A 27064-nucleotide genomic window follows, 5' to 3' on the forward strand; every position below is an offset into this window, starting at 1 on the left:
TGTGGACATTATCTATAACTATCCAGGGGTGCTGTAGAACCTATAAAGTTCCTATCGTATATGCTTTCCTCATTCCTTTTGCCCTTTCCCATTCCTTTCAGCCTATGGAAACTGCTTTTAAATCTTATGAGAATACCGCAAATAAGAATCAGGCACTGTGATACAAGTTGCCTCTTTGTGTTTTTTTTTTCCACTTAACACAATGATATCTAGTTCCACTCATATTGCTATATTTCCACACTGCATATATCTTACATTCCCATCAACAGTGTGCCAGGGGTCCCTGTTCTCCACGTCCTTGCCAATGCGTCATCTTTTGATTTTTTGTTAGTACAGTGAGATAGCACCTAATTTTGTTTCAAATTTCCATAATGATGATTGCTCTTCACTATTTCACACACCTGTGGGCCATTTTTACGTGCTCCTTTGAGAAATGTCCGTGGTGATAGGATAAGCCAGGCTGCACGACAGAACTCCCCTGACAGGAACCCACCTGACACTAGTGGGAGCTGAGCCTGGGAGGGGGCCAGGTGGGGCAAGGCTGCAGCACCCTCGGCCTATGCCACGTCCTGCACCCACATAGGAGACCCGGAGGAAGCTCCTGGTTCCTGCCTTCAGATTGGCCCAGCTCGCGCCCTTGGGGCCATCTGGGGAGTGCAGCAGTGTTTGGGAGATTTCTGCCTTTCTTTCTCTCTCTCCATATATATGCTTTCCAAAGAAACAAATAAAAAACAAATGTTAAAAAAAAAATCCCTGACAAACACACTAAATCTGCTCCTTCCAGATATGGCCAACTTTATCCTTATCTCTTCTTTCTGACCCTACTAGTTCAGGTATCCCAATTCTGCACTTTCAGGCTCCCATCTTTCCAATGCCCAATTTCTTTCTCCTGGTTTCTTTCACCGCCTTTAACTGGGTTAAAACATAATTATGGATTTCCACAGAATCTGTAGGACGCTTTACCTCAGGCACAGCACCTCAGGGCACTAGACCGTCCCTTTCTCTTGCCTCCTGAGTAAAAGAAGCTTAATCTCCACCCGCTCTGCCACCGAAACTTTCAGTGCTACTTTCAGTTTTACCTCCGATATCTCCTTTATGTTGAAACCTTTTCCCTTTAACGCCCGAGGGCAGAACGGTAACCCTGAGGAGAACCAGCAGGCAACTCCGGCGGCGTGCCCTGGCGGCAGCAGGCCACGTCAGCGCGCTGACGTCACGCGGAGCGCCGCCACGCCCCTGTCGGGCCCGCCCAGCAGAGCCTTTCTGGACGTCTCTAGCTGTTAATCCGCAGTCTGAGCTCTTGTTGGAACTGAAACCTGGCAACTAGAGGAGGGGGTGCTGACGAATGCGCGGATTCCCATAGTAAGGTGACTTGTTTTCCTGAAAGGCGGGCGGGCAGCCACCGTCTCCTAGGCAACGACGCTGCGCGCGGGCCGGCGCTGGGTGGGATTGCGCGTGCGTAGTGCGCGGTTCTTGCTTGTATCTAATGGCAGTGGGCGTTTGATTCCTACAGAGGATGTCGCATTTCTCCAGCGAGGACGAGGCGATGCTGCAGGCCATGCTGAGGCAGTTGTTCCTGAGCGTGAAGGAGAAAATCACGGGTGCTCCGTCCCTGGAGTGCGCCGAGGACATCCTTTTACATCTGGAGGAAACTGATGAAAATTTTCACAAGTAAAATTGCCTTTCATATCTTGAGCAAACAGCACGTTGATCTGGAAAAGGTTAAAGTGCAGTTCAGAGAAGAAATGCTCATTTCGTGATTGTTGTTAAAGTTTTGTTTTTCCAAGTGCAGGATTCGGTTTTATTTTCCTGGGTGTCGAATCCATCATTATTCCTTATGAATTTTATAAAGCTTTTGCCTACTTTATAACAACATATTCTCCCCCACCCTTTCCTGGACAATGTAGTAACGTTATTATATATTACATATTTTAGAAAGCAGTTATGCTTCAAGGAATTAATGGTTCTTCAAGATCCCTGTGGCTGGCTTGTCTGAGATTTGGTGGTTGCACCAAATGTGCCTTCTGAGTGCTGCAAAGGAATACTGTGTTGATGTGAGGTGCTTATGCAAGTGTTTCAAAATCTAGAAGAAATGGATGAATTTACAGAAGATGAGCTTAGTAAAAATTAATTCAGTAATTACTTAAACAGTTCTGTATGATGTAAGAGCGAGAAATGAAATTCCAGACCTCACGCCAGACGTGGTTAACTGCTTCTGGGATAGTTCCAGTTCCTCCATGGGTTAAAGCACTTACACTAGTGTCTGTGACACTTGTGGACATGGCAGATAAAAGATATGGAATACTCTGGAGGAAGCAGGAGAGAAACGTTTAATGAGGGAAGTGCCATGTTGAAGGACCTTTTGTTTTTTCTTTACATTGTATTCATTTGTTTTCACTTTATTTAAAAGGAGGAGGGACGGAGATCTTGGATCTGAGAGGTTATTCCCCAGGTGTTAGGACTGTAGGCCGGGAGTGGGAGTTCTCTGTGGGGCTTTGATGTGAGCAGCAGGAGCTAAAGAAGTTGAGCCGCATGTTTCCTCCTGGAGTGTGTGTTAGCAGGGAGATGGATGGAAAGTGGAGCAGCTTCAGACTTGAATCAGGCATTGCAATATGGGATGCAGGCGTCCCAGGCTCCCTTAGCGGTGGCATAACCCCTGTGCCGAAGGCCCACATCTGAAAGGTCCTTTACCGATTTAAATACCTTTTGAAGACTTAGAAGATTTGTTCATTTGGTTTATGTAATGTTAGTTAAACCTCTCCCTAAAAGTCTGCTTCCCGCCACCTCCATTATCATTAGTTGTAGCATTTTTCATTCAGTATTTACGTTTCACTTTGAACTCACAGAGATAACATTTCAATTTTTTTCTACTTATGTTACATTTAGTGACTTTTGGGTACCCTGAAATTCTATGTCTGCAGCTCTTACCAATGTTACATGTAAGCATTAGATGATTTTATTTTCAAAGATTTATTTGAAAGGATGTTAGAGACAAAAAAAAAAAAAAAAAAAAAAAAGAAAGGCCACCTATCTGCTGAGTTACCCTCCAGATGCCTGCCCCAGGCTGGTTACAGGTTGTACTGAAGCCGGAAGTCAGCACACTGTGTCTCCTTGGTGGGAGGGATTCAGGTTCTGAGAGCATCATCTGCAGCCTGACAGGCATAGGCGCAGGAGGCTGGTTCTGAAGACTGGAGTTGACAGAACTCCCGTGTCAGGTGGCAATGTTTACAATTCTGTTTGTGTTCACTTGGAGTTTGGTGGGGGAAGCGTTTATAGTGGTGACCAGATTATGTTTTAAAACGTATGTAAGGAATCCTTGTTAATCTGAGTTTTAATTTGTTTAGTGTTTATGGTTATACATAACTTCTTTTGTATTTTCATGAATTTTTGTTTCCCCATTAAATCTATTGCTAATAACTTTATAATTTTAGAAATAGCAAAAGCCAGCTTTTACTAGTTAGCAATTGATTTGTTCTTTTAATAGAAGCATATAGAGAAACTAGAACTTTTTTAGACACAAGGTAGGTCATTAAAGCTTTGTAAGCTCATGTATTGATAATTCATTTCACAGAAACCCACTTCTAGTGTGAAGTTTGGTATTTTATTTCTTGCTTTTGTATTATATGGAATTGTTTAATTACTGAATTAACTTTTACCAAGGTCATATTCTGTAAATTTATTCATTTCATCTAGATTCTGAAACACTTGCACGGGGATTTTTAATGGTAAATGGTGTTAACTTTTTAAGTGTTTCCAGGACCTATGATTCTGTCTTCTGTCGTGTCTTCTCTTTCACTCTTGTTCTATCTTGCCATGCTAGAGATTTATTCATTTTATTAGTGCTCTTAAAGAACCAGATCCTGGCTCTCCACCCACCTTCCATTATGTGTTTATCTCTTGTTTCATTAAAATATGCTATTTTTTTCTTCTGTGGGAAATCTTTTAAACTTGTAATGAATACTGGTTTGCAGCCGTTTGGTTTTTTAAAACAAGTATTTTAAGCACATATATTTGCTTTTGAGGTTGTTTATTTAAGGCTTTAACTGTGGCAACTTTAAAATGTTTTTAAAATTAATGTTGGTTTGTTTTTAATTTCTTTCACAAGTCTTGTAAAACTAACTTAACCTTTGGGATCTCCAGTTGGCGTTGACACTGGGTAATCCATCCATCATCCTTCCCTGCCTTCCTGCCTTCTTCCCTTCCTTTATTTCTTCCTTCCCTATCTCCCTCCCTTCCTCCTTTCTTTCCTCCTCCCCTCCCGTCTCCTCTCCTCTTTTTCACATTTATTTATTTTTATTGGAAAGGCAAAGAGAGGGAGAGACAGAAAGATCTGTCTTCTGGCTCACACCTTAAGTGGCTACAGTGTCTAGAGCTGATCTGATCTGAACCCAGGAACCTCCTCTGGATCTCCCACATGGATGCAGGGTCCAAATGCTTTGGGCCATCCTCTGCCACTTTTCCAGCTCACAGGCAGGGAGTTGGATGGGAAGTGGAGTAGCTAGGCCATGAAGTGGCACCCACATGGGATTTTGGTGCACGCAAGGCGAAGATTTAGCCACTGAGTTGTTGTACTGTGGCCTGCAGCTTTTGTAATCTTAAAGATGGTGTGAAATTTTTTTTAAAAAAATATTCATTTGAAGCTCACAATGACGGAGTTTCACTTAATTTCACTCTCCGTAATCCCTTAATAGGTAGGACTAGGACCAGGCCAAAGGCAAGAGCCAGGAGTTACTGCTGGGACTCCCACATGGGTGGCAAGAACCCGAGTATTTCAGACATTATGTTCTGCCTCCTACTTGCCTTGGCAGAATCTGTCAGAAACAGAGTAACTTTCATTTTGGTTTGGGATGCAGGTGTCCCAAAAGGGGACTCAAGCTTCTGTGCTACAACATCCTCCTTGAATTTGTAATCTAAAAAGTAAAGCTAGTATAATTCAGGTGTTACTGCCTAGACCAACGTGTGTATTAGGAGAAGAGGACTCTTAAGAATTAAAACAGGAAGAGATGTTTGTCTTTGGTCTCTTAGAATCTTATAGTTTCACAGTTGGATGGACTCTTAAGGTCATTATGTACAGGTGCTTTTGTTTCTCTGTTTTCTTTGATTTATCTTTTAATGTTCTTGGCTCACTTAATTAATCTTGTTTTCCAAAGTGCTTCATTTTTTCTGAATTACTCATCTTCCCATCTCTACCATCAGAACATTGGTTCCTGAAACTCAATAGGTGCTGTCCTGTTATTAGCAAGAACAGTGATCTGACTAAATAGACTTACATGGGAAGTAGTGTTTCTAGAGTATTAGCTTTTTTAAAGTAAGCTTTTTAAAAGACAATTGAGTCCATAATGATGCAATATCAGGTACTATAATAAAATGAAGAAAAATGTGATCATTTGGGGGGAAAACCTATAACCCTGTGTGGACATTTCCATCCCTCCCCCGCCGGCCCAGTAGTCAGGTAAACTATTTCCACTTTGCATTCTCTCTTCGATGTTTTCACCTAAAATTGTACACATTTTTTCAACAGATCCTGGCTGTTTTCTCTTTTTTTGAAGATTGACAGGATTTGAGGCCTGTGGGAGGAGAGAGAGGGAAGAGAATCTGGCTTTCATTATGTATGTATATATTATATAAACTTTTTCATTTGGACTGGCCCCGTATAAACAAGACTAGTTTTCAGTCTTGGTTACACTAAAATCAACTGGAGGCCATTAAAACACATTAATGCCTGGTCCTTACCACAAATGAACCACGTTTTACTGGGGTAGTTTGCAGAGGGGCTGTGGATTAGGCAGGTTGCTGATGGTTTTTAAAGAATTCTGTAGATGATTCTAATGTGTGGTTTGCACTGAGATCACAAAGTTAGATCTTGAAGGAGCTCAATAATGTTTATTCAAATTAGGCTTTTTTTCTGCTTTCCAGTAGAGTTTGCTAGTGGCCTTTTAGTTGTTGAACACCAGTGGTAACTTCAAGAAAACATTCTGTAGAGTGATATTCTGTAAATTAATATTCATAAGTAGAAAAATTATGAAAGATATATAATGTCTCTTTTAATTAATGCATTTCTTTTTTCATTTTTTAAAATTATTTTTAATGCCGTTCTGTAGGCTCTGGGATTTCCCTTACCCCATATCCAAATCTCCCCTCACAGATTTCCCCCATAATATTACAATAGTATAGTTCTTCATAAGCAGTCATAAGTCCGTCATTCTGCTATTTAAGTGTATCTTGACATTGCAGGCATGCACAATGGCAGAGAGCCCAGCAATCTATTGTCAAGATACATTTAACAGTTTCGTTGTGAGCCCCTCTTTGATTTGGAAGTAGAGATGCATGCTGCATTGTAACTTCACATCTGGATATAATAGTTTCCATTACATAATTACTATACATCCCCTTAAATGAGAAGCCACCAAACAAAATCAACAACAGGAAGAAAATAGAAATTTACAACATTTTGGAGTTAAGTAACATTCTGCTGAATGATCAATGTATTGCTAAATAAATGAAAAAGACAGTCAAGAACCTTCTTGGAGAAAATGATGCTAGTGTATGACCTATGACTCAGTGAAGAATTTAATATCAGAAAAAAACTGAATAAATGAAAATAAAAAAACCATCAAAATCCATGAGCTATGGTTTCTGCTGGTGTTTGTTGGTAAGATGTGTCTCCTCATGTCAGTGATGTCATGTTCTGATGTCAGAGTGAGATGTTGCTCCATTCTGTTCTGGCCTGTAGAGTTTCCTATGAGAGGTCAGCTGTAAGTCTGATTGCCACTCCTCTATAGGTTAGTCGATTTTTTTTTCACAAGCACATTTAAGGATCTTTTCCTTATGTTCGATTGAAGAGAGCTTGATTATCATGTGTCATGGAGAAGATCGCTTTTGTTCAACTCTCTAGGGAGTTCTCTTCCTGTGTCCTCCTGTGTTGTTTCCTAATTCTTTCTTTAAATTAAGGAAGTTTTCATTTATTATTTCATTGAATACATCTTTAAACCCAGCTTTACTTTCTGTACCTTCTGGAACTCCCGTAATTCTTACATTTGGCCTTATAATAGTGTCTCTTACTTCTTGGATACTCATTTTAGCTTGACCCGACTCCATTTCCAACTTTTTGTTTGTTTCCCATTATGACAAGAAGTATCTTCAAATTCTGTGATTCTTCTGCCTCATTCATTCTGTTATTGAGGCTTTCCATTGAATTTTTAATTTGCTCCATTGTGTCCTTCATTTGTAATATTTGTGCTTGATTTTGTTTCAGTGTTGCTATTTTCTGTGTGACACATCCCTTCAATTACTTTATGTGGTTCTTCTTGTTGATAAGTTTTATAAAAAGTGTTTTTAAAGTTCTTTACCCCCCATTTTCTTGATGTATTCCTTAGTTAACTCTGAGGTTGGCAAAGGTTTTTGCTCCTTTGCAAGGGAATCTTCATTAATTTTCATTGTGCCTCTGTCCCTTTTTTTGTTCTTGGTCATTGTACTTCTGGTTAGCAGATTCTTCTCCTTAGGACAGGTTTCTATGCTGTGTGGCCCACATGTCTACAGGTCGATTATACTGATTATGTTTGTTACCTAGTTTTTCATTTGTAGTCACTAGTGCCACTCCCTCCAGCGAGTTTCAGATCTGGGCTCTTATGCTAGGCTTTTACCATGGTCCCCAAAGCCCCAGCTCCAGGCTCACCACTCTCCACTTCCTGTGATCCTGTGCTGTGGATGTACTGTTGCCTGTATAATCTTTCTCCCACTTCCTGTTTGAGCAGTTTGCAGGATTAGGAAGATGCCAGGTGTCCTGAATAATGGTGTGGTGTCAGTGCTGATCTTGCCAGAACCTGCTAACCATTAGGTCTGAAAGCCACTCCAAATCTATTTTTGTGGAACACGTAGGATGCCAAAGTCAGTACTATTTTCCCTGTGGGAGCAGTGCAATGTACTGAGCTGGGAGTGAGTTCACTCCCAGCTTAGTACATGCATAGCTAACTCTTGTCCCTTGGCCCCACAGCCTTTGCCACACTGTACAAATGGGGTCTGATATGGCTCTGGTGGCGTTCTGGCTCTGCTGGCTATTAGGTCTGGGGGCCTCCCAGACCTGTTTTAGTTGGAACCTGTAGCTTGCCATGTTGGTACTGTTTTCCCTGTGGGACTAGTGCAATGCACTGAGCCAGAAGTGAGATCACTCCTGGCTTCACACATATACACTTTGCTGTTGTCGCAGTCCCAAAGCCTTTTGCCTCACTACAAAAAATGGCACCCGATGTGGCACTACTGGGGGTCTGGGCTGTGAAATCTACCCTGTTCTTGTACCACCTGCTTGGGTTCTGTTACTCTGTCCTTGCTCCTGGTCGGATCAAACAAATCGGAAGAATAGGCAGTTCTTTGCCTGGTTTACCTCCTGAGCTCCTGGTGAACTCCCCTTCTGAGCTTGCTGCTGGTGGAGCTCTGTCTGCCCCTGGAGCTTTGATCGCCACTTGCTGACTGCCTTGGTATCTAGTCCCTGGAATACCACTCCGTTGTCTCCACTGCTTCCCTGTGTCCATCAGTCTTCGGGTGCCTCTCTGCCATTGGACTGTCCTCTCCTGTTTCTGGTACTCTGCCCTCTATGCTTCACCCTGGCTAATGATTCTCTTTTTAAATGTGTTCTTATCCTTTTCTGTCATGTTGATTCTGTCTAATTAATGAATTTCTAATAACCATCAGGTGTCAGAAGCTTATTCTTTGGCCTGGAAAGTTTGAGAATATGTAAAGTATTTTTTATTATTACATAGTAACTTATGCTCTTAGTATGATACATAAGGTTGTCTTGTTTAAACCTGATTCTAAATGTGATATATTTCAAAAAATTCCAGTGATGGTGCTATGATTAATAGCTTACACTGCTAAAAATACCTGTTAAAAATATCACAAGTGAAAACAATTCTCTATAGATAATTGAAATATTTCTTGTTTAGCTAAAAGGATGGTTTCTGAAAGCAAACACTACTGGGGTTTTTATGTCTTTCGCAATAGTGATCTTTGTGTTTTTACACATTTTGGTAAAAACACTCAGGATGTCAGAAGTTTGTTCTCAAAAAAATCATTGAATTTTCTTGAAAAGCTTAGACAGTGAAGCTGGAGAAAAGACAATGTTCTTTATTCAACCTTGTAAATTTTTTTTAATGTAAATAGAAAAAATTCATTTACTCATAGTGAAACAAAGTTGGCAGTCATACTGTTAGGTATTTTAGTTGAACTGCATTCAAGCTGGGAAGAGCCTCATGCCTTTCCCCATTAGCAAATGACCATCCTCCTAGGTCTTAATGTCTCTTTTTGAGAAATATATATATTTTAGTTTTTGGTTTTTTTTCTTTTTTCTTTTGTATTTTTAAAAATTCTTTTATATTTTTAGAAATTACTTGTGCATTCATTGTTGATATTGTCATTGAAATAAAATTTAAAATTTTTGTTTTTAATTGATTGTAATTTATAATATTTTTATTGTATTTGAAAGAGGGAAAGAGACTTCCTATTTATCAGCTCTTTCTTTACACACCAGCAGAAGTCAGTGCTGGGTAAGGCTAAAGGCAAGACCCAGGAACCCAATCCATGCCTCACAGGTGGGTCACAGATGTGGGCTCTCCTTGGCCTCCTACGTGCTGCCTGCTAGGGTGTGCATTTACAGGAAGCTGACTGATCTCAGACTCTTCAGCATGGGATGTGAGTACGCAAAGCACCATGCTGAAGACCTGCCCCTGAGTTACTGTCCACATAGTCAAATTTATGTGGAATATGTTTTATGAGAAAAATACCAAGGTTTAAGGAAGCACTTTATGTAATAATGAGTACTTTCACATTACAATTATCAGCACCGTTAAGCAATGGAAAATAATTATTTAATATGATTAGGTGTTTTACCGAAGATTACAACATCGATCAATGCAGGATGTAAAACATAAACCTGAAGTGAACTTAATTTACAGATTTCTAGATGTATAGCAGTTTTAAACTTGTTTACTCATTGCATGAAATATCTCCTTTAAGAAAATCTGGAAAGTGCATTACTCATTTTAAATGAGTAAGGAATATTAATAACATTGATGAAAATGGAAATAAATGGAAATTTTCTTTATTGTGAGCTGTAATTGTCAAATCTGTGTTATTTCTGTGATATTGCTGCATTGGCTTTTTTCAGCAAAATTAGAATATGTTAAGTCTGCGACCCAGCACAGTAGCATAGTGGTTAAAGTCATTGCCTTGCATGTGCCAGGATCCCATATGGTCGCCGGTTCTAATCCTGGCAGCCCCACTTCCCATCCAGCTCCCTGCTTGTGGCCTGGGAAGGCAGTCAAGGATGGCCCAAAGCCTTGGGACCCTGCACCCACGTGGGAGACCTGGAGGAGGTTCCTGGCTCCTGGCTTTGGATTGGCACAGCACCGGCCATTGCGCTCACTAGGGGAGTGAACCATTGGATGGAAGATCTTTCTGTCTGTCTCTTTTGCTCTCTGTATATCTGATTTTCCAATAAAAGTAAATAAATCTTTTAAAAAACAAAGAATATGTTAAGTCTGAAAATGTTAATACTCAACAATCTGCTAAAGAAACGAAAGGCCCTAGATATTCTTTCTTCTTCATTTTTAAAAGAAGATTTATTTAGTTTTTGGGAAAAGCAGAGTTAGAGAAAAGGAGAGACAGATATCATCCATCCATTGGTTCATTTTTCTACTGTCCTCAATGGCTGCAGCTCAGCCAGTCTGAAGCCAGGAACAGAGAGCTTCCTCTAGGTTTCCCGTGTGTGTCCAGGGACTTGAGGGTTTGGGCTATTCTCTCCTGCTTTCCCTGGCCATAAACAGGGACCTGGATTGGAATTAGGGCAGCTGGAACTTGAAACAACACCATGTGGAATGCTGGTGCTGTAAGCAAAGACTTGGCTGAAAAATCTTCTTAAATTAGTTACAGATTTCAGATACAGATTTGGTACCATTGTCTGTGCTTATGATGCCTTGTACAATCACATAGCAGCATGCCGGCCTCATGACTGTTGCTGAGGGACTATACCATTGTAATAATATGGAGGAAAACATTGCTGGAGGAACTGAGGGTGGAACCGTATCGTGAAGAAAAAAACATTTAAATGAAATGTGATTCAGCAATATCTTTCATGGTCAGAATTGCTAATGGTTGAAGAGAGAGGATATTGAAATGTTATTGATATCCTGCATGTCTTATTTTGTCTGTGAATGTGTTTTCCATAAGTTAGAGAAAAATCACAAAGTAGCATTTAAGAATTGAACAGTAAATGAAAGCAATTTTTCTGATTTTTCTTAAAATTTTGAGAAGATTAACACTAGGACCATGGGGATGGCTTTTCAAAAAATTCTTCGATAAATGTGTATTATTTAGTAATTATGCACAAATTTTGTATTATTTTTGCACAAAGGTAAATACACCTCCTTTTCTTCCTCCTTCTTCTTTCTCTTCCACTTCTTTCTTTTCTTCTTCCTCTTCTTCTGCTTCTCCTGCTTCTTCTCCTGCTTCTTTTTCTCCTTTTTCCTTATGTCTCTTCTTCTTCATTTATTTCTTCATTTGAAAAGCAGAGTGTCTGGAGTCTATGGAAGATCTTCCATCCCCTGGTGACTCCATAATGGCTGCAACAGGCTGGGTTGCTTCAGGTCAGAGCCAGGATCCTGGAGTTCCATCCATGTCTCCATGTTGGTGACAGAGGCACAGACCCCTGAGATATCCTAAGTCCTCTCAGGCACCTAAGCAGGGAGACGGACTGGAAATGGAGCAGCCAGCGCTTGAATTGGTTGGCACTGAAGGTGCAGCTTAGCTCAGTGCATCACAGTGTTGGGTCAGGTAAAGTTTTTTTTCTTTTAAGATGTATTTTATTTTTATTGCAAAGTCAGATTCACGGAGAGGAGGGAGACAGAGAGGAAGATCTTCTGTCCGATGATTCACTCCCCAAGTGGCTGCAACGGCTGATGCTGCGCCAATCCATAGCCAGAAGCCAGGAGCTCTTCTGCTTCTGGATCTCCCACATGGGTACAGGGTTCCAAGGCTTTGGGCTGTCCTTAACTGCTTTCCCAGGCCACAAGCAGGGAGCTGGATGGGAAGCGGGGCTGCCAGGATTAGAACCCGTGCCCATTTGGGATCCTGGCGCATTCAAGGCAAGGACTTCAGCCGCTAGGCCACAGTGCTGGGCCCAGGTAAAGTTTTAATATTACCTTTGAGGGAATTTTTCTCAGTACTCTATTCAAGATAAAAAATGCTTGGGACCAGATACAAAGTCTCCCTTGAGCTCGTGCATGACCTCTTCAGTTCATTAGTTTTATTCGTGGCTGCTTTACTTGCCTACTTAGTCTGTTGCAACTGTGTTGACAACCACTAGGGATAAATATAAGGACCTTTTTAAAATCTCTTCCAGGCAGAATATGTGCTTTCATGCAAAATAAGTAGGATATTGCCTAAAATAATTTCTAAAATTGATGATATGAAATTAAAAAAATATTTATTTGTTTATTTGCTGGAACGTCAAATATACAGAGAAGAGGATAACGGGGAAGAATGTCCATCCGATGATTTACTCCCCAAGTGGCCACAATGGCCAGAACTGAGCTGATCCAAAGGCAGGAGCCAGGAACTTCTTCTGGGTCTCCCACACAGGTGCAAAGTCCCAAGGCTTTGGGCTGTCCTTGACTGTTTTCCCAGACTACAAGCAGGAAGTTGGATGGGGAGTGCGGCCTCTAGGATTAGAACTGGCACCCATATGGAATTCTGGTGCATGCAAAGCAAGGACTTTAGCTGCAGGCTACTGTGCTGGGCCCCCATCGGATTTTTTTGATTTAAGAATCTCTGACTTAACTTTGATATTTTGAATTAGATATAGACTTAATTGTTGGTGAATGGAGTTGCCATTGTATTGCAGTGGATAAAACCACTGATGTAGTGCCTGCATCCCATATGGCACTGGCTTGTGTTCTAGTTGCTCCAGTTGTGATCTAGTCACGTGGTAATGATTTGGAAAAGCAGCTGAAGATGGCCCAAGTCCTTGGGCCCCTGCTTCCTGGTGGGAACCTGGTTGATGTTCCCAACTCCTGGCTTATTTTATAATTTCATATAAATTATATAAATAACATATTACTGTTATATAGTAATATTTTACTTATGACTTATATATAATTTATATCTAATACTTTATCATCTTATATAAAATATATGCTATGATATATATGATATGTAGTATATATATCATATATATCATATATCATATATATATGAGAGCTATCATATATATATCATATATATATATGAGAGATAGACAATGGAGGGAACAGATTACTTACATTTATGGGGCAGTTTCTCGAAACCTCATTGCAACTGTTTTTCTGTTCTGGCTCACCATTAGAGAAAAAAACCATTTTAGGATTTTGCGAAGTGCTATGATGAATTGGGATAGTAAAAGAAATTTCACACAATGAATGTTGAATGAGAATTTTGAAGCCTTTGTCTACTCCCACGTAAAGATAGAAGGGCCTGCTTTAAGAAATGACTCCTCATTGATTTGGGATTGAAGAGTCTGTAAGGATCCTAACAGTTCCCTATGATAAGGGTCCTTACCATCCCTAGAGATGTTTCTTCTTTTAGAACAGCCTTTATGACAGAAACCTGTTAAGACAGAATTAACCTTGGGGTCCTGGGGTTCACTGAATTTGGAAGATTCATTAAAACACTGAAGCATTCTGAATGAGTCTTTGAGAGGTAGTCAAATAGTAGTGATATCTTTAGAAAAAAATCCTCTGATTATTGCAGTCTCCAAAGTGTAGATTTCATCTTCTATTTTAGCTTTTAAAAAAAGATTTACTTTTTATTAAAGGGCAGACTTACAGGGAGAGAGGAGGAGAGACAGGGATTTTTCCATCTGCTGGTTCACTCCCCAATGGCTGTAGCTATCAGGAGCTGGGCTAGTCTGAAGCTAGGATCCAGGAATTTCTCCCAGGTCTCCTGTGTGGGTGCGGGGACCCGAGGCGTCGGACCATCCTTTGCTGCTTTCCCAGGTCGTTAACAGTGAGCTGGATCAGTGGTAGAGCAGTCAGGATTCAAACTGGTGCCTATGTGGGATACCAGCACTGGTCTCCCCACAGAGTAGATTTAAAGTTGCCCTCTCATATTGACTCTGGTGTCAGTGGTGGCAGTTGTGCTTCTGCTCCATCTCCCTGGATAATGGCTGGGCAAAGCGACAGAAGATGACCCAGGCACTTGGGTGCCAGCCTGCTAAAATAGGAGATCAAATTAATGCTCTTGAAAACTGACTTCAACCTGACCCAGCCCTACCTGTTTTAGCCGTCTGGGGATCAACTGTTGCTGGAAGATTCCCTGTCTATCTTTGTGTGCCTGTGTCTGCCTTTCTCTGTAACTCTGATTTTCAAATTAAAAAAAATAAATCCTATGTAAGTTTTTCAGGCATACTTCTATTACAGCTGATAGTAAATGTTGCGGGGGTATCTATCTATCTATCTGGTTTTTTTTGTGCCTTCTTTTTTTAAATTTTATTAATTATTTTGCATTATGTGACAGTTTCATAGGCTCTGGGAATCCCCCATCCCCTCCCCATGCCCTTCCCCCATGGTGGATTCCTCCACCTTGTTGCAGTATTACAGTTCAAATTCAATCAAGGTTCTTTCTTTGCAAGCATAGAGTCCAGCATCTTATTGTCCAGATGAATTGAACAGTTTCTTGGGGAGACCATTTCTGGTCTGAAGTTAGAGCTGGCAGAATATCATCCCAATCAATTAAGAGCCCTAACATAACATCAACGACAATTTACAACATTATGGAATTGACATGGTTTTGAGTAACCAGTATGTTAAAAAAAAAATGCAAGTTCTTAACCACATCCTATGATTAGCTCATTGACATTTCAATTTTAGTTTATATTTATATACAGAACTGGCTGCTATACATCTTAAAATGGCTGTAGGGTACTATTCAGCTGTCTCATGTCTATTTTCATTTTAGTATTTAGCCATTTATTGTGTTGAAGTATAATTTTGCTGAACTTGGCAGATTTTAGGGTAATCTAGACTGGCTTATAACTCTAACAAGACATTTGTCGACAATTAAGGTGCAGAACATTTTGTTTTTGGAGGGGTGTGCAGAGAAATCTTCAACACCATGATGAGGAGTGACTAATCTTTGTGTCCCACCTAGTGAGGCATGAGTAAATCCACGCTAGCTCTTTCCTGTCAGATTCTAAGCTTTACTTTTTGTTGTTTGTCTATTTATTTTAGGTTTTCAGCCTTTTGGCTAAGATCAAGTATAGTATCTGTTCTTCTCAGTTTGTGCCTTCTTTTGCAGAATGATATTCCCTTAACTGATTTGACATTTTGGTAATGGACTTGTGTCATGTTTCTTCACTGCCTGATTATGAAACTGTCATCTTGGGTTGCCTGCATGTTGATATTTGTAAGAAAGCATTCAGAAAAGCTGTGTTTCTCAGTCAGTATTTACTTATCCTAATTGCCTGATTTGTGATACAGAGATGGGCTACTGAAACTAAGGAATGAGGACTATTCTGCCCTTGAATGATAGGTGTTATTGGTGGGATGTCAAATTTACCTTCACAGAGGCTCTTGCTTCAATGTTAAGGCATGGCTTGGCTGCATCTTCTGCTTACCACTAAGTGTCTCAGGATTTGGAGGAACACTGGTGTGTCTGATGGGATAAACTTGGACAGGATTATGAAGTGTGTCCAGAGTTTTTAGGGACCTGCTGTTATTTTTCTGGATTGCTTTCTTTTACATTCAATTTTTCTTTCTTTTCTCACTAGTAAGAGGCTGGATATGAGGTTGCAGTGATTGGATTGAAAATACTGTTTGCTCTCAACATCTCATTGTGCACATTTGCTAATGGTCTCATAGCCACACGTGTGTGGAGGCAGTATATGTTTATGCATGTGTATGGTGCCATATTTATGTGTATATGTCTGTACCTGAAAAATGTATGTACTGACAAATGTTACAAAAGTGAGGATGTCTTCAAAGGATTATTTTGAAATTTAGATTTTGACTCTTGCATAAATTTTCACTGTTTTATATAGAAAATATGAAGATTTGTTTGTAATTAGAGACAGAAATAAATTAACATTTCAAATAGAAAGCATTTGCTGGTGTATGGGAAGACCTTCAAGGAATACAATAGTGACTCAATGGAAGAACACAACTGTTTAGATGATGAATGATTGCATTTTCCATGGGACATAAGATTCAGGAAATTGAGGCTGATACTGTGTCAAAGTGGATTAAGCTGCAGCTTGAAGTGCTGGTGTCCCAATTATAGCTGTTCCACTTCCATTACAAAGTCCTGCTAATATGTAAGCAAAACAGCCAAAGATGGCTTAAATTCCTGGGCCTCTGCACCTAGGTGGGAGACAACCTAGAAAACCTGTCTTTAACTTGGTGCAGCCCAGGTTGTTGCCATCATTTGAGGAGTGAACCAGTCTATGAAAGATCTTTCTGTCTCAGTCTGTAACTCTGCCTTTCAAATAAAAAATTAGGGCTTGCTGTTTCAGCATTATGTGACAGAGCATTAAGTTTACAAAAGAATATTCCTGTTCTGCTATTGTTATTTTTAAAAATATTTATTTATTTATTTAACAGTTTGCATGACAGATCTCTTCCATCAATTGGTTCATTGCCCAAATGGCTGCAGTAGCCAGAATTAGGCTAGGTGGGAATCAAGAGCTTGGAACAGCATCAGAGTCTTCAATGTAGTGACAAGTGTTTGGACCATCATCCCGTTGCCTTCCTGGTACATATTCAGGGAGCTGGATCGAAAGTGGAGCAGCTGGCGCTTTGGTATGGATGTCTACTGCCCTTAATAAACGATTCTTCCCTTGAAGAGTAGAAGATAAACATTGAGTATAAATATTAAACGGTTGAAAGTAAACCCAATAATTAATAAATGTATAGGTAAATTGTACTTTTAAATTAGTATTCCAGTTTTAATTTTGAGGAAATAAAATGCACAGATTTTCTCACTTAATGGAAGAAATTTAAATAGTATATAAATGGATGAAAATGAGTATCTTAAAAATTCCTTTGTTTTTTTTTTCACTTTCAGTTTATCGTTACAAAATATCTTCATAGTTAAACATTTTTGAATGTTTACATCTTTGAAAAAACATGTTCTTATGGGAAAAATGTGAACTTTGGGGTAAGGTAGAAGAATTAATAACTTGAGAGTTTGAGAAGGCTCCTTATATTTTGGATCAGTGTCATCTATTTTATCTATCACGTGGTAAATAAATAGTGCTACTAAGGTGTGCTTAGCACAGTCAAGTATGGCAGTCTCCCTTTCTTGTATGCAAATCAACATGACTGGTGGTTTAGAACGTTGACTGTGGTCTCATTTATGTAGGGATGCCCTGACAAAGGATTTGATTGATGAGGCACTCAAAATTCTATGCCAAGGAAGTTGTAAGTCATCATGAAAGATAATAGGCAGGCAATAATTACTTTTAAACTCAGCAAATACTCACTGAGGCATTATGTGCATGACATTGTGTAAGTTAAGCTGTAAAATGACTCTAACTCTGAGGGATATAATGAAGTCGGTGACTTGAGGACTGATATGAAGTTGGGGATGGATATGAGAGGAAACAGAGTAAATGTGAGGTGATGAACAAGAGGGCTGCTGCAGTAATCTTTTTGTAATTTGATTTGGCTTTACTCTGAGAGAGACACAAAGGGGAAATGATGAAGTAACGAATGTGTAAAAACCTGAACAAATGTTGCTTAGTGAGTGGGCATGCAGTGCAGAAAGTGGATATTAAACACCATTCATGATGCTAGGTGTTGGGACTCATGAAAAATGTTTCTGTAGAAAGGTAACGGGTAGATGCAACCAGGAGAAATCTGTTTTGCTCTGCCTTTTCCTTTGTCTTCTGGAGGGGAGTGTAGAAAGAATAAGATGGTTTATTTGTTTGTGTGCTGGGAAGATGTAATTGTAGCGTACTGTTATCTACATTTTATTAACAGGATTTAAATGACTGATTACTAAAACAAATTTAGAAACGATAAGCAAGTTGAAGCTGACAGCCACTGTTAAAAGATATTAGGAGACAAACCGTTTTTGAGCTGTGTTTCACATCTGTAAACATTTACAATGTACTGTGTGTAAGATGCTGCACATGATAAAGAAATGGAAGTCCTGTTTTCGAGTTTGGAAATGCGAAAAATGTGGGTTTATGGGTGATCAGGAGGCAAACAGAAGATAAATTAGGTCATATAACTACATACAGTGCTAATGGGACAGGTGGGGCAAGGGCCACACAGTTTTGGGAACTTTCAAAACTTTATTAGAAAAGTAGTATTTTATGTTATGGAAAATGATCCTTTTGGAGGAGGAGTGGTAGTGAAACACTTCAAAAGAGTCAAATAATGTGATCAGAAGTATTGCAGATAGGTTACATGGGTGGTGTTTGGTACTTGTATGGATGGCAATAAGTCATACATCTGTCAGTACAAATTAAGAAGTCCGAAGGGGCCAAACGCATAGGCCTAGCGCCTAAAGTCCTCGCCTGGAACGCGCCACAGTCCCGTATGGGTGCCAGTTCCAGTTCCAGAGACCCCACTTCCCATCCAACTCCCTGCCTGTGGCCAGGAAAAGTAGTTGAGGATGGCCCAAAGCCTTGGGACCCTGCACCTGCATGGGAGATCCAGAAGAGCTCCTGGCTCCTGGCTTTGGATCAGTGCAGCTCTGGCCATTGTGCTCACTTGGGGAGTGAATCTTCGGACGGAAGATCTTCCTCTCTGTCTCTCCTCTCTGTATACCTGGTTTTACAGTTAACATAAATAAATCTCTAAAAAACAAAGTCGGAAGACTTTACATTGTAATGGCAGAATATGTGCTTAATAATAATTATTGTAATAATAACTACCACTTACTGATATTTAACTTTATACTAAGTTCTATGTTAGATACAGGGCATATATACTATCTAAAATGTTTTAATAACTTCAGGATTGGGGCTTTCTGCTTTTTATAACTAGAAAAAAAATAACCATCAAGTAAGTAAATGAGATAGCTCAAGTTTAGAGCTATGTGATTCTGAAAATTGACAGGACTTGCTTATTGTAAGTCACTGGGATTGATGTTTATTTTATAGAAAAAAAATCAGTTAATGTAGGAGGTCATTAAATGATCCTACCCATGTCAAGTATTTTTAATATAATGCAACTAAATGCATATTTATTTCTCTGTGTTTTTTAGTTGAGTAGAAATGTTCGGATTGGTGTTTCAGGAACCTTAAGAAGGTTTATACGTTATGTGAACATAGTATTTGTGTGCTCAGTGGTTTTCTAAATTATTGTTGTGGGACCAGCAGCATTTGCATCAACGTCACCTGAAAATGATTAGAAACGCAGATTTTTGCGGCTCTGTTCTATGCTTACTGAATCAGAAGCTCTGAAAGTAGCGTCCTTTTATTTTATTTTATTTTATTTTTATTAAGTTATTTTTATTGGAAAGGCAGATTTACAGAGAGATGAAGGGAACAGAACGATCCTGCATTCACTGATTCACTCCCAATCTGCCACAGCAGCTGGAGTTGAGCTGATCTGAAGCTTGGATCCAGGAACTTTTCTAGGTCTCCCACGTCCAGGGGCCCCAGGAGTTGAACCATCCTTTGTGACTTTTCGAGGCCATAAACAGACATAAAGAGTGAGTTGGATGGGGAGTGGGAGTGGTTTTTTTTTCTTTTGTAAAGATCTATGTATTTTTATTGGAAGATCAGATTTTACAGAGAGGAGATATATAGAGAAATATCTTCCATTCACTCTTTCACTCTCGAAGTGGATGCAATGGCCAGAGCTGAGCTGATCCGAAGCCAGGAGCTTCTTCGGGTCTCCCACACGGGTGCAGGGGCCCAAGGCTTTGGGCTGTCCTCTACTGCTTTTCCAGGCTGCAAGCAGGGAGCTGCAAGGGAAGTGGAACAGCCAGGACATGAACTGCATGCATATGGGATTGTGGCACATGTCAGGCGAGGACTTCAGCCAGTAGGCTATCATACCAGGCCCCCATTTGTTTTTTAATAGTATTTTCAGATGATATTATTCTGTGTTGTAATTTGAAAGGAACTGAATTATGTGTGACCTGAGAGTGCTCTTGGCAGTTGTTAAGCCAAAGGTTATAAAGGTGTGAACACTGATATAATGCCAATCGGTATAGAAAGGATGTTGAGGAAGAGTCTGCAGAACAGTTTGCTTGGTAGAATGAGACATAACAATGTTGTAGTTAAATTGCTTGAGACTTCATACATAGATCTGGTTGAATAATGTCCCTTGAAGAGAGAAGATGGTTTGTGAGTGGATTAGTATGGTAAACAATTTGGAGTTGGTTATTTTGAGTTTTAGACATTTAATACACACAGGCCTGGTATATTGGAAAGCGGATTGGACTGAAAAGAGTTAAATGAATCATCTCTTTGTCTTGTAGTAGAAGTTGGGACTCTGTAAGGGAACAGAAAAGGCATTTGTTCAATTCCTTATTTTTAATTTGATAGTTTATATTTACAAATTTACACTTATTGTCTACTGCCTCTTTAAGTCTTCCACATAATGTGATGAAGTACGTTTTAGGCTTGCTGAGTCACTGATGAGAAAATCAGAACTTTGCCGTAGTCACACAGCTATTAAGAGGTATAGCTAGAACTGGTATTCAGGCTTTTTGACTCTAAGCCTTTACTATAATACCACTCAACTTCATGTCAGATACTCTGCTTGATTTTTGTGGTTTTTTTTTTTAAGATTTATTTTCATTGGAAAGGCAGATCAGATTTATGGAGAGGAGGAGGAAAGAGAGAAAGATCTTCCATCTATGGGTTCACTCCGTAAATGGCTGCAGCTGAACTGATTCAAAGCTGGGAGCCAGGAGCTTCTTCTGAGTCTCCCATGTGGCTGCAGGGTTCCAAGGCTTTGGACCATCCTCCATTGCTTTTCAAGGCCGTAATCAGGTAGTTGGATAGGAATTGGAGCAGCCGGACCACGGAGTGGTGCCTGTATGGGATCCTGGCACTTGCAAGGTGAGGATTTAGCCATTGAGCCATCACACCAGGCCCTCTGCTTGACTTTTGAAGTTTGCATTCCCCATGGCAGGTTGGCCACTCTCACTAGGGAGACAGCATGGGAATTCTAGGAAGTAGTGATTTGTTTCAAGGTAGAGAAGTGAAGAGCAGGAAAACCCAAACAAAATCAGTTAAATGGAAGATGAAGATAAAAAACTTTGACCTCTTGGTTGAGGTGGCTGCTCTTTAGAAAAAGTACAGTCATTTATTGTATATGGGACTGAAAAGTATGTGTGGATGCTCTGACGACTTACAAAAACAGATGATGGAGGATCCTGACCTTTTGAAATGTACATGTGAGTGAGGGTCTTATACAGTGAATATGCAAATGAGGAGGCTAGACTATTAAAAAAATGGCCTTTCGTTAATTGTACTTGTGATTTGTGAGGTCCCAGAAACTTTAACCTTTGCATATTATGATACAAATTAAAATTATTGCCTTTTATATTTAGTAAATATAATCAGTAAAAGTAATTTCTTTGTGGAAATTACAGTCTCTTCTTCAGCCATATTGTCTGTTTGCAAGCTAATTTTATCAGTATTGAGCAGACTGTATAAAGAAAAGTTCCCGATGTATTCAGCTGTTTTGAATGTTTCTGTAAACATGGGAACATTAAGAATAATTTAAGTCACTACTTTTATGATGTACAGAGAAGCTCTTCTCATAGTGGGTGCTTAATCTTTTCTGTTCATTCTTTTATGATCACTGCATTGTAACCTGGAGTTTCTCATCAAACTGAAAAATTACTCAATTCTTTAACAACTGCTTTCTCGACCCTTTAGATATTAAAGATATGAACATATAAAAGAAATGTTGGAGACGTCTGATTAAATTTAGGCTGCTTCTGAAATTTGTTTTTCAACTTCATGGTAATTTTTAACTGATACTCATTGCCAAGTATCCCAGAAAAAAAAAAGAAAGCAAAATTCTAAATTAGCTTGATCATTTCTGATTAATGACCACTTTGGTATTTAAAGTAAAAAATCTTATTATGTAACTGATTTTTCTGTGCTAACATTGATTTTTTCTGGATATGGTTAACTTGTTAAGTAAGATCATAGTATTCACTGCATTAATTTATCTTTTTTTAAAGCTATGAATTTGTGAAATACCTTAGACAACACATATGCAACACTCTGGGGTCAATGATTGAGGAAGAAATGGAAAAATGCATATCCGATCAGAACCAAGGTGATGTATCTGGGTATGACACAGTTGTACAGCACGTGACCAAGAGGACTCAGGAATCTCAAGAGTGAGTATACACCCACTAGTGGTTTTTTTGTTTTCAGATTTTTTTGAAAATTATTATTTTTTTCATTTTATGATACAGTTCCATAGGTTCTGGGATTTCCTTTTATCCCCTTCCCCTTCCAAAATTTCTCCCTTGCTGGATACCTCTCCCATTATTACAATAGTATAGTCCTTCACAAGCAGTCATATGTCCATGACTCTGCTATTTAAATGTGTCTTGACATTGCAGGTATCAAGAAAGGCAAAGAGTCCAGCATCCTATTGTCAAGATATATTTAACGGTTTCATAGGGAACCCATCTTTGATTTGAAAGTAGAGATGCATACTGCATTTTATCTTTACATTTGGATATGATAGTCTCTATTACACAGTTATAGATTCCCTTAAGTGAAAAGCCATGAAACAAAATCAGCAACAGGAATAACGTTTAAAAAGATTTACAGCACCTTAGAGTTGAAAAACTCAACACTGAATAACCGACGCATAGGTGAAAAAATGAAAAAGCAAATAAAAAGCCTTCTTGGAGAAAATGATGCCACTGTTTGACCCAGGAATCAGTGAAAAACTTAAAAAGAGAAAAGAAACTATTTTGAAGAAATGAAAATAAAAGCAAACATATCAGAACCCATGAATTGCAGCAAAAACAGCATTAAAAAGGTTATTGATCTTATTTTGCATGAAGGTTGCCTTATATCAGAGAGAACATATGATATTTGTCCTTTTGGGATTGACTTATTTCTCTGAGCATGATGCCAATACTGTTTTAATGTAATATTTGTCTCAGCAGGGCTCCTTGTCAGCACTCCCAATGCACAACCTTCTCAGTGTGTTTTTCTCATATTTGCCCGTGAGATTCTTTGACACAGCTAGGCAGTTCACGGCACTCTTCTCAGAACTCTCCATGGGCTTCTAATCTTGCCCAAGTTAAAATCCAGAGTTCTTCTACTGCTCTTTTATTCCTAGCATATGTGATCCTCCAGCCAACTTGAATACGTTATCTGGTATACCCTAGAACATACAGACTAGAGAACTTATTTTAAGTGTTTGTTTTTACTTCTGCTGATAGTCTTTACATTATTCACCGTTTTGAATTTAAAGGTACAAAGAAATGATGCATTCCCTGAAGAACATTATGATGATAGTGGTGGAGTCAATGATGAACAAGTTCGAAGATGATGAGATACGAAGCCAAGAAAGGCAGAGAAAAATCCCCAAGGAGAAGAACAATAGTTACTGCACAGACAATTGCTCTGACAGTGATTCGTCCTTTAATCAGGTATGTTGTTCTGTTTGCATATATGGTTAGAAATCATGTTTAATAGTCTCTAGCTTTTTTTAGTGGCTTTAATGCATTCTTTATTAGCCAGATCTTCTAATTTTATAGCTCAGAAGAAAAACAGTATCTAAAAATAAAATCTTTTGGGCCTGTGTAATGGCTGAATGGCTAACTCTTGTCTTGCATGCACCTGGATGCCATAGGAGCTCTGCGGGCTGCTCCACTTTTTCATCAGCTCTCTGCCTGTGACCACAGAAAGCAGTAGAGGATGGCCCAAAGCCTTGGGACCCTGCACCCACATGGGAGACCCAGGGGAGGCTCCTGACTTTGGATTGGATCAGCTCCAGCTGTTGTGGCCACTTGGGGAGTGAGCTAGCGGAGGCAACATCTTTCTCTCTGTAGATCTGCCTTTCCAATAAAAAAATAAATAAGTATTTAAAAAAAATACTAACTTTTAGAATTATATATTGAATTGGTATTTAACTGTGTCAAAAGCAATCCTTAATAAGGTAAGTAAATTCAGTTCATTAATATAATTTGGAATTTTTAAAAAGAATAATACAAATTGGGCCATCCTGCTTGTGGCCTGGGAAAGCAGCCGAGGTTGACCCAAAGCCTTGGGACTGCACCCATGTGGGAGACCCAGAAGAAACTCCTGGCTCCTGGCTTTGAATCAGCGCAGCTCTGGCCACTGTGGCCACTTGGGGAGTGAATCAGTGGACAGAAGATCATCCTCTCTGTCTCTCCTCCTCTCTGTATATCTGGTTGCAATAATAAATACATAAATCTTTTTTTTTTTTAAGAATAATGCAAATTAGTGGCCCCGGCATGGTAACCTAGTGGCTACATGCTTGCCTTGCAACTGCTGGGATCACATATGGGCGTCAGTTCTTGTTTGGCTGCTCTGCTTCCATCCATCTCCCTGCTTATGACTTGGAGAAGCAGTTGAGAATGGCCCAAAAGCTTGGGATTCTGTACTGTCATTGGAATCTTGGAAGAAGCTCCTGGCTCCTGGCTTTGGATTGTCTCAGCTCTAGCTGGTGTGGCTACTTGCAGATTGAACCAGCAGCAAGAGGATCTTTTTCTCTTTCTCAATGTAAATCTGCCTTTCCAATAAAAAACAAACACATCTTAAAAAAAAAATAATGTAGTTGAAAGAAGTCTCCTAAAACTTGAAGTGTCTCTTTCTCAATTAATCCTTTCTGAGCAGAAAGGGGTGGGTATGGAGAGATACAGAGAGAGAGGCAGAGGGAATGAGAAGAGAGTATGAACTCCCTTTTACTGGTTCATACCCTAAATGTCCTCAGTCGCTGGGGCACTGAAGCTGGGAGCTGGGAATTGGTGATACATCAGTGGCATGAACCAGTTCATTGAGGCATCGCTACTGCTTTCAGTTTCCCCAATAGTAGGAAGAAGGAATTAGGAGCTAGAGCCAGGGATTGAACCCAGGCATTCCAATGTGCTATGCGGTATCAAATGCTTGGCCAGTTGCCCATTTTAAAATCTTATTCTATTGACAAAAGACTTGAGGTCTTTCATTTTCTCCAACTAAGGGAATGAAAACTCATTTCTTTTGACCACAGTAGAGACAAGAGAAAGATAAGTCCTTGGCTGGACAAGCTTTAGTAGAAGACCTAGGAAAGTTGTTAGTCCAGAGCCATGCACATTAAACTTCTGCACAAAGACTTCCAGGCCAGAATGAGTGTGTGTGCTTTTAGTGTGATTTCTAAGCTGGTATTTTTGGTAAGTTTTCAACTAATTAGATATATGATAGGGACATAACTAAAATAATGCCTGACTGTTAATGCTCAAGAGGCTTGTGGTGGGCTTTTGGCCTAGTGGTAAAGGTGCTGGTTAGGTTGCCATGTGCCGTATTAGTCCTGGGCACTGTGAGGATTTGGCTAAGTGTTGTAACAGATAGGAACTGTTTCTCTTTCTCCCTTTCAATTAAAAAGAACAAGACAAAACACCAAAAAAAGATTTTGGATGAACATAAAAAATATGTGGTTTGGTCTTGTTTTGTCTTCTATGATTGAAGTAAAAAATGGCTTTGGAAATATTAAAAGTAGAACTTTAAGGTTGATGTGCCTGCAATTCCATCATTTTACATGAGAGATTGTGCTGAGTTGCAAATGTATTTACAAGTCAGACTGATTTACCTGGTGTGATGGAGGAAGTGAGAAAATGGATTTTTCTTGATAGCCTAACTCTTGATCATTTCTTGTCGATAGGATGTTTAGAAGAAGGTGGGGCATAGTTGTATTTTAACTTAATGTGGTCAAATGACTTGTTTGATAGGCTTCCTGACTTTCTCAGATCAGAGACTTTTAGAATACAAAAGCACAGAAAAAATAAATTTCAGAACTGAATTCACACGTTACATGTTTTTATTTACTTGATGAGACACTATAACAGACTAAAATAGAAAAAAATAAGAGAAAAAGAAATGAAACATTTCAGTTTTGTTCTAAGAAGTACAAATATTTGAACCTAATGAGGATCGGCTTAGTAGCTGTCAGTTCAGTTTATTAATTATAAGACATTAAATTATTTCTTATCATTAGAATCATAGATTTTTGAGGGCATGCAAAATTTTGGTTGAGATGGCACTGCATGAGAGAAGAAAATAGTTTGGAAGTATTTGAAGCATTCAGTTTATAAGGTCACAGTCTCAAAATATAATCTTTTGAAAGTTTTTGAGTTGTTGAGAATGGTGTATGCTTTCATTTTCTGTTGTTGCCTTTGAGATATCTATAGAGGATAACTGAATTTTCAAGTGTTTGACTTATGAATATAATTTAATTTTGTAAGGGACTAGTTGAGTTTAAAGTGAATTCCTTTACCAAGAAGGGGTGGAATGCCTGGATATTGAAAAGAAACATGTAAGTCAGAACTTGTCTGAAAGACATTTGTGACCTAGCTCTACGAGATTTTTGGGTAATCTTGTAAGAGACCATCTTTTGTGAAACTGATCGAAGAAGACAGAAGTAGAAAAACTTCTCAGCAAAGAAAAAAGGAAACCCAAAGCACACAGTGAGATTATTTATGCAAAAAAGACAACCAAGTTACTACCTCTCAACAATAATTCACCATTCTGTTTCTTTCTCTTTTTTCCTATTGTTTGTTCATAATTTATTTCTTTAGTATGTACCTTTACGTCTGCTTGCATGTTAAAAAATATTTATTTGGGGGTAAGTATTTCATTACATTCATGGTTTCATTTCTGTTACCATCAGTAGAAATTTTCACTGCGGAGTTGGTACAGAAGCTGTGCAGGCTAATCCTCCGTTTGCAGTACCAGTATCCCATATGGGCTTTGATTCTAGTCCCAGATGCTCTACTTCCAGTTCAGTTTAGTTTTAAAGAGAGTAGGATGTTGGGATAGAGGAAATGAGAGGTGCAGAGAAACTAATATGTGTGACCAAAGAGTATTTCTTTGAATAGTTTT

At 39.3% G+C, this 27064-nt stretch overlaps 1 protein-coding gene and 1 pseudogene across 1 annotated transcript in view; both read left to right on the forward strand.

The window, feature by feature from the left end:
* Window positions 1–1447: 1447 nt before the first annotated feature.
* TBC1D32 (TBC1 domain family member 32) overlaps window positions 1448–27064 on the forward strand; it is a 192735-nt gene continuing 167118 nt past the window's right edge. The window contains exons 1-3 of the mRNA XM_058669172.1: window positions 1448–1668; window positions 22180–22341; window positions 23439–23616. Coding sequence (XP_058525155.1) covers window positions 1514–1668; window positions 22180–22341; window positions 23439–23616 — 495 coding nt within the window. The 5' untranslated portion in view covers window positions 1448–1513. The remainder of the gene's footprint in view (window positions 1669–22179; window positions 22342–23438; window positions 23617–27064) is intronic.
* Window positions 15248–15399, forward strand: LOC118758313 (U2 spliceosomal RNA; annotated as a pseudogene).

This window comes from Ochotona princeps, chromosome 1 (genome assembly GCF_030435755.1).
Source record: "Ochotona princeps isolate mOchPri1 chromosome 1, mOchPri1.hap1, whole genome shotgun sequence".
NCBI classification, from domain to species: domain Eukaryota; kingdom Metazoa; phylum Chordata; class Mammalia; order Lagomorpha; family Ochotonidae; genus Ochotona; species Ochotona princeps.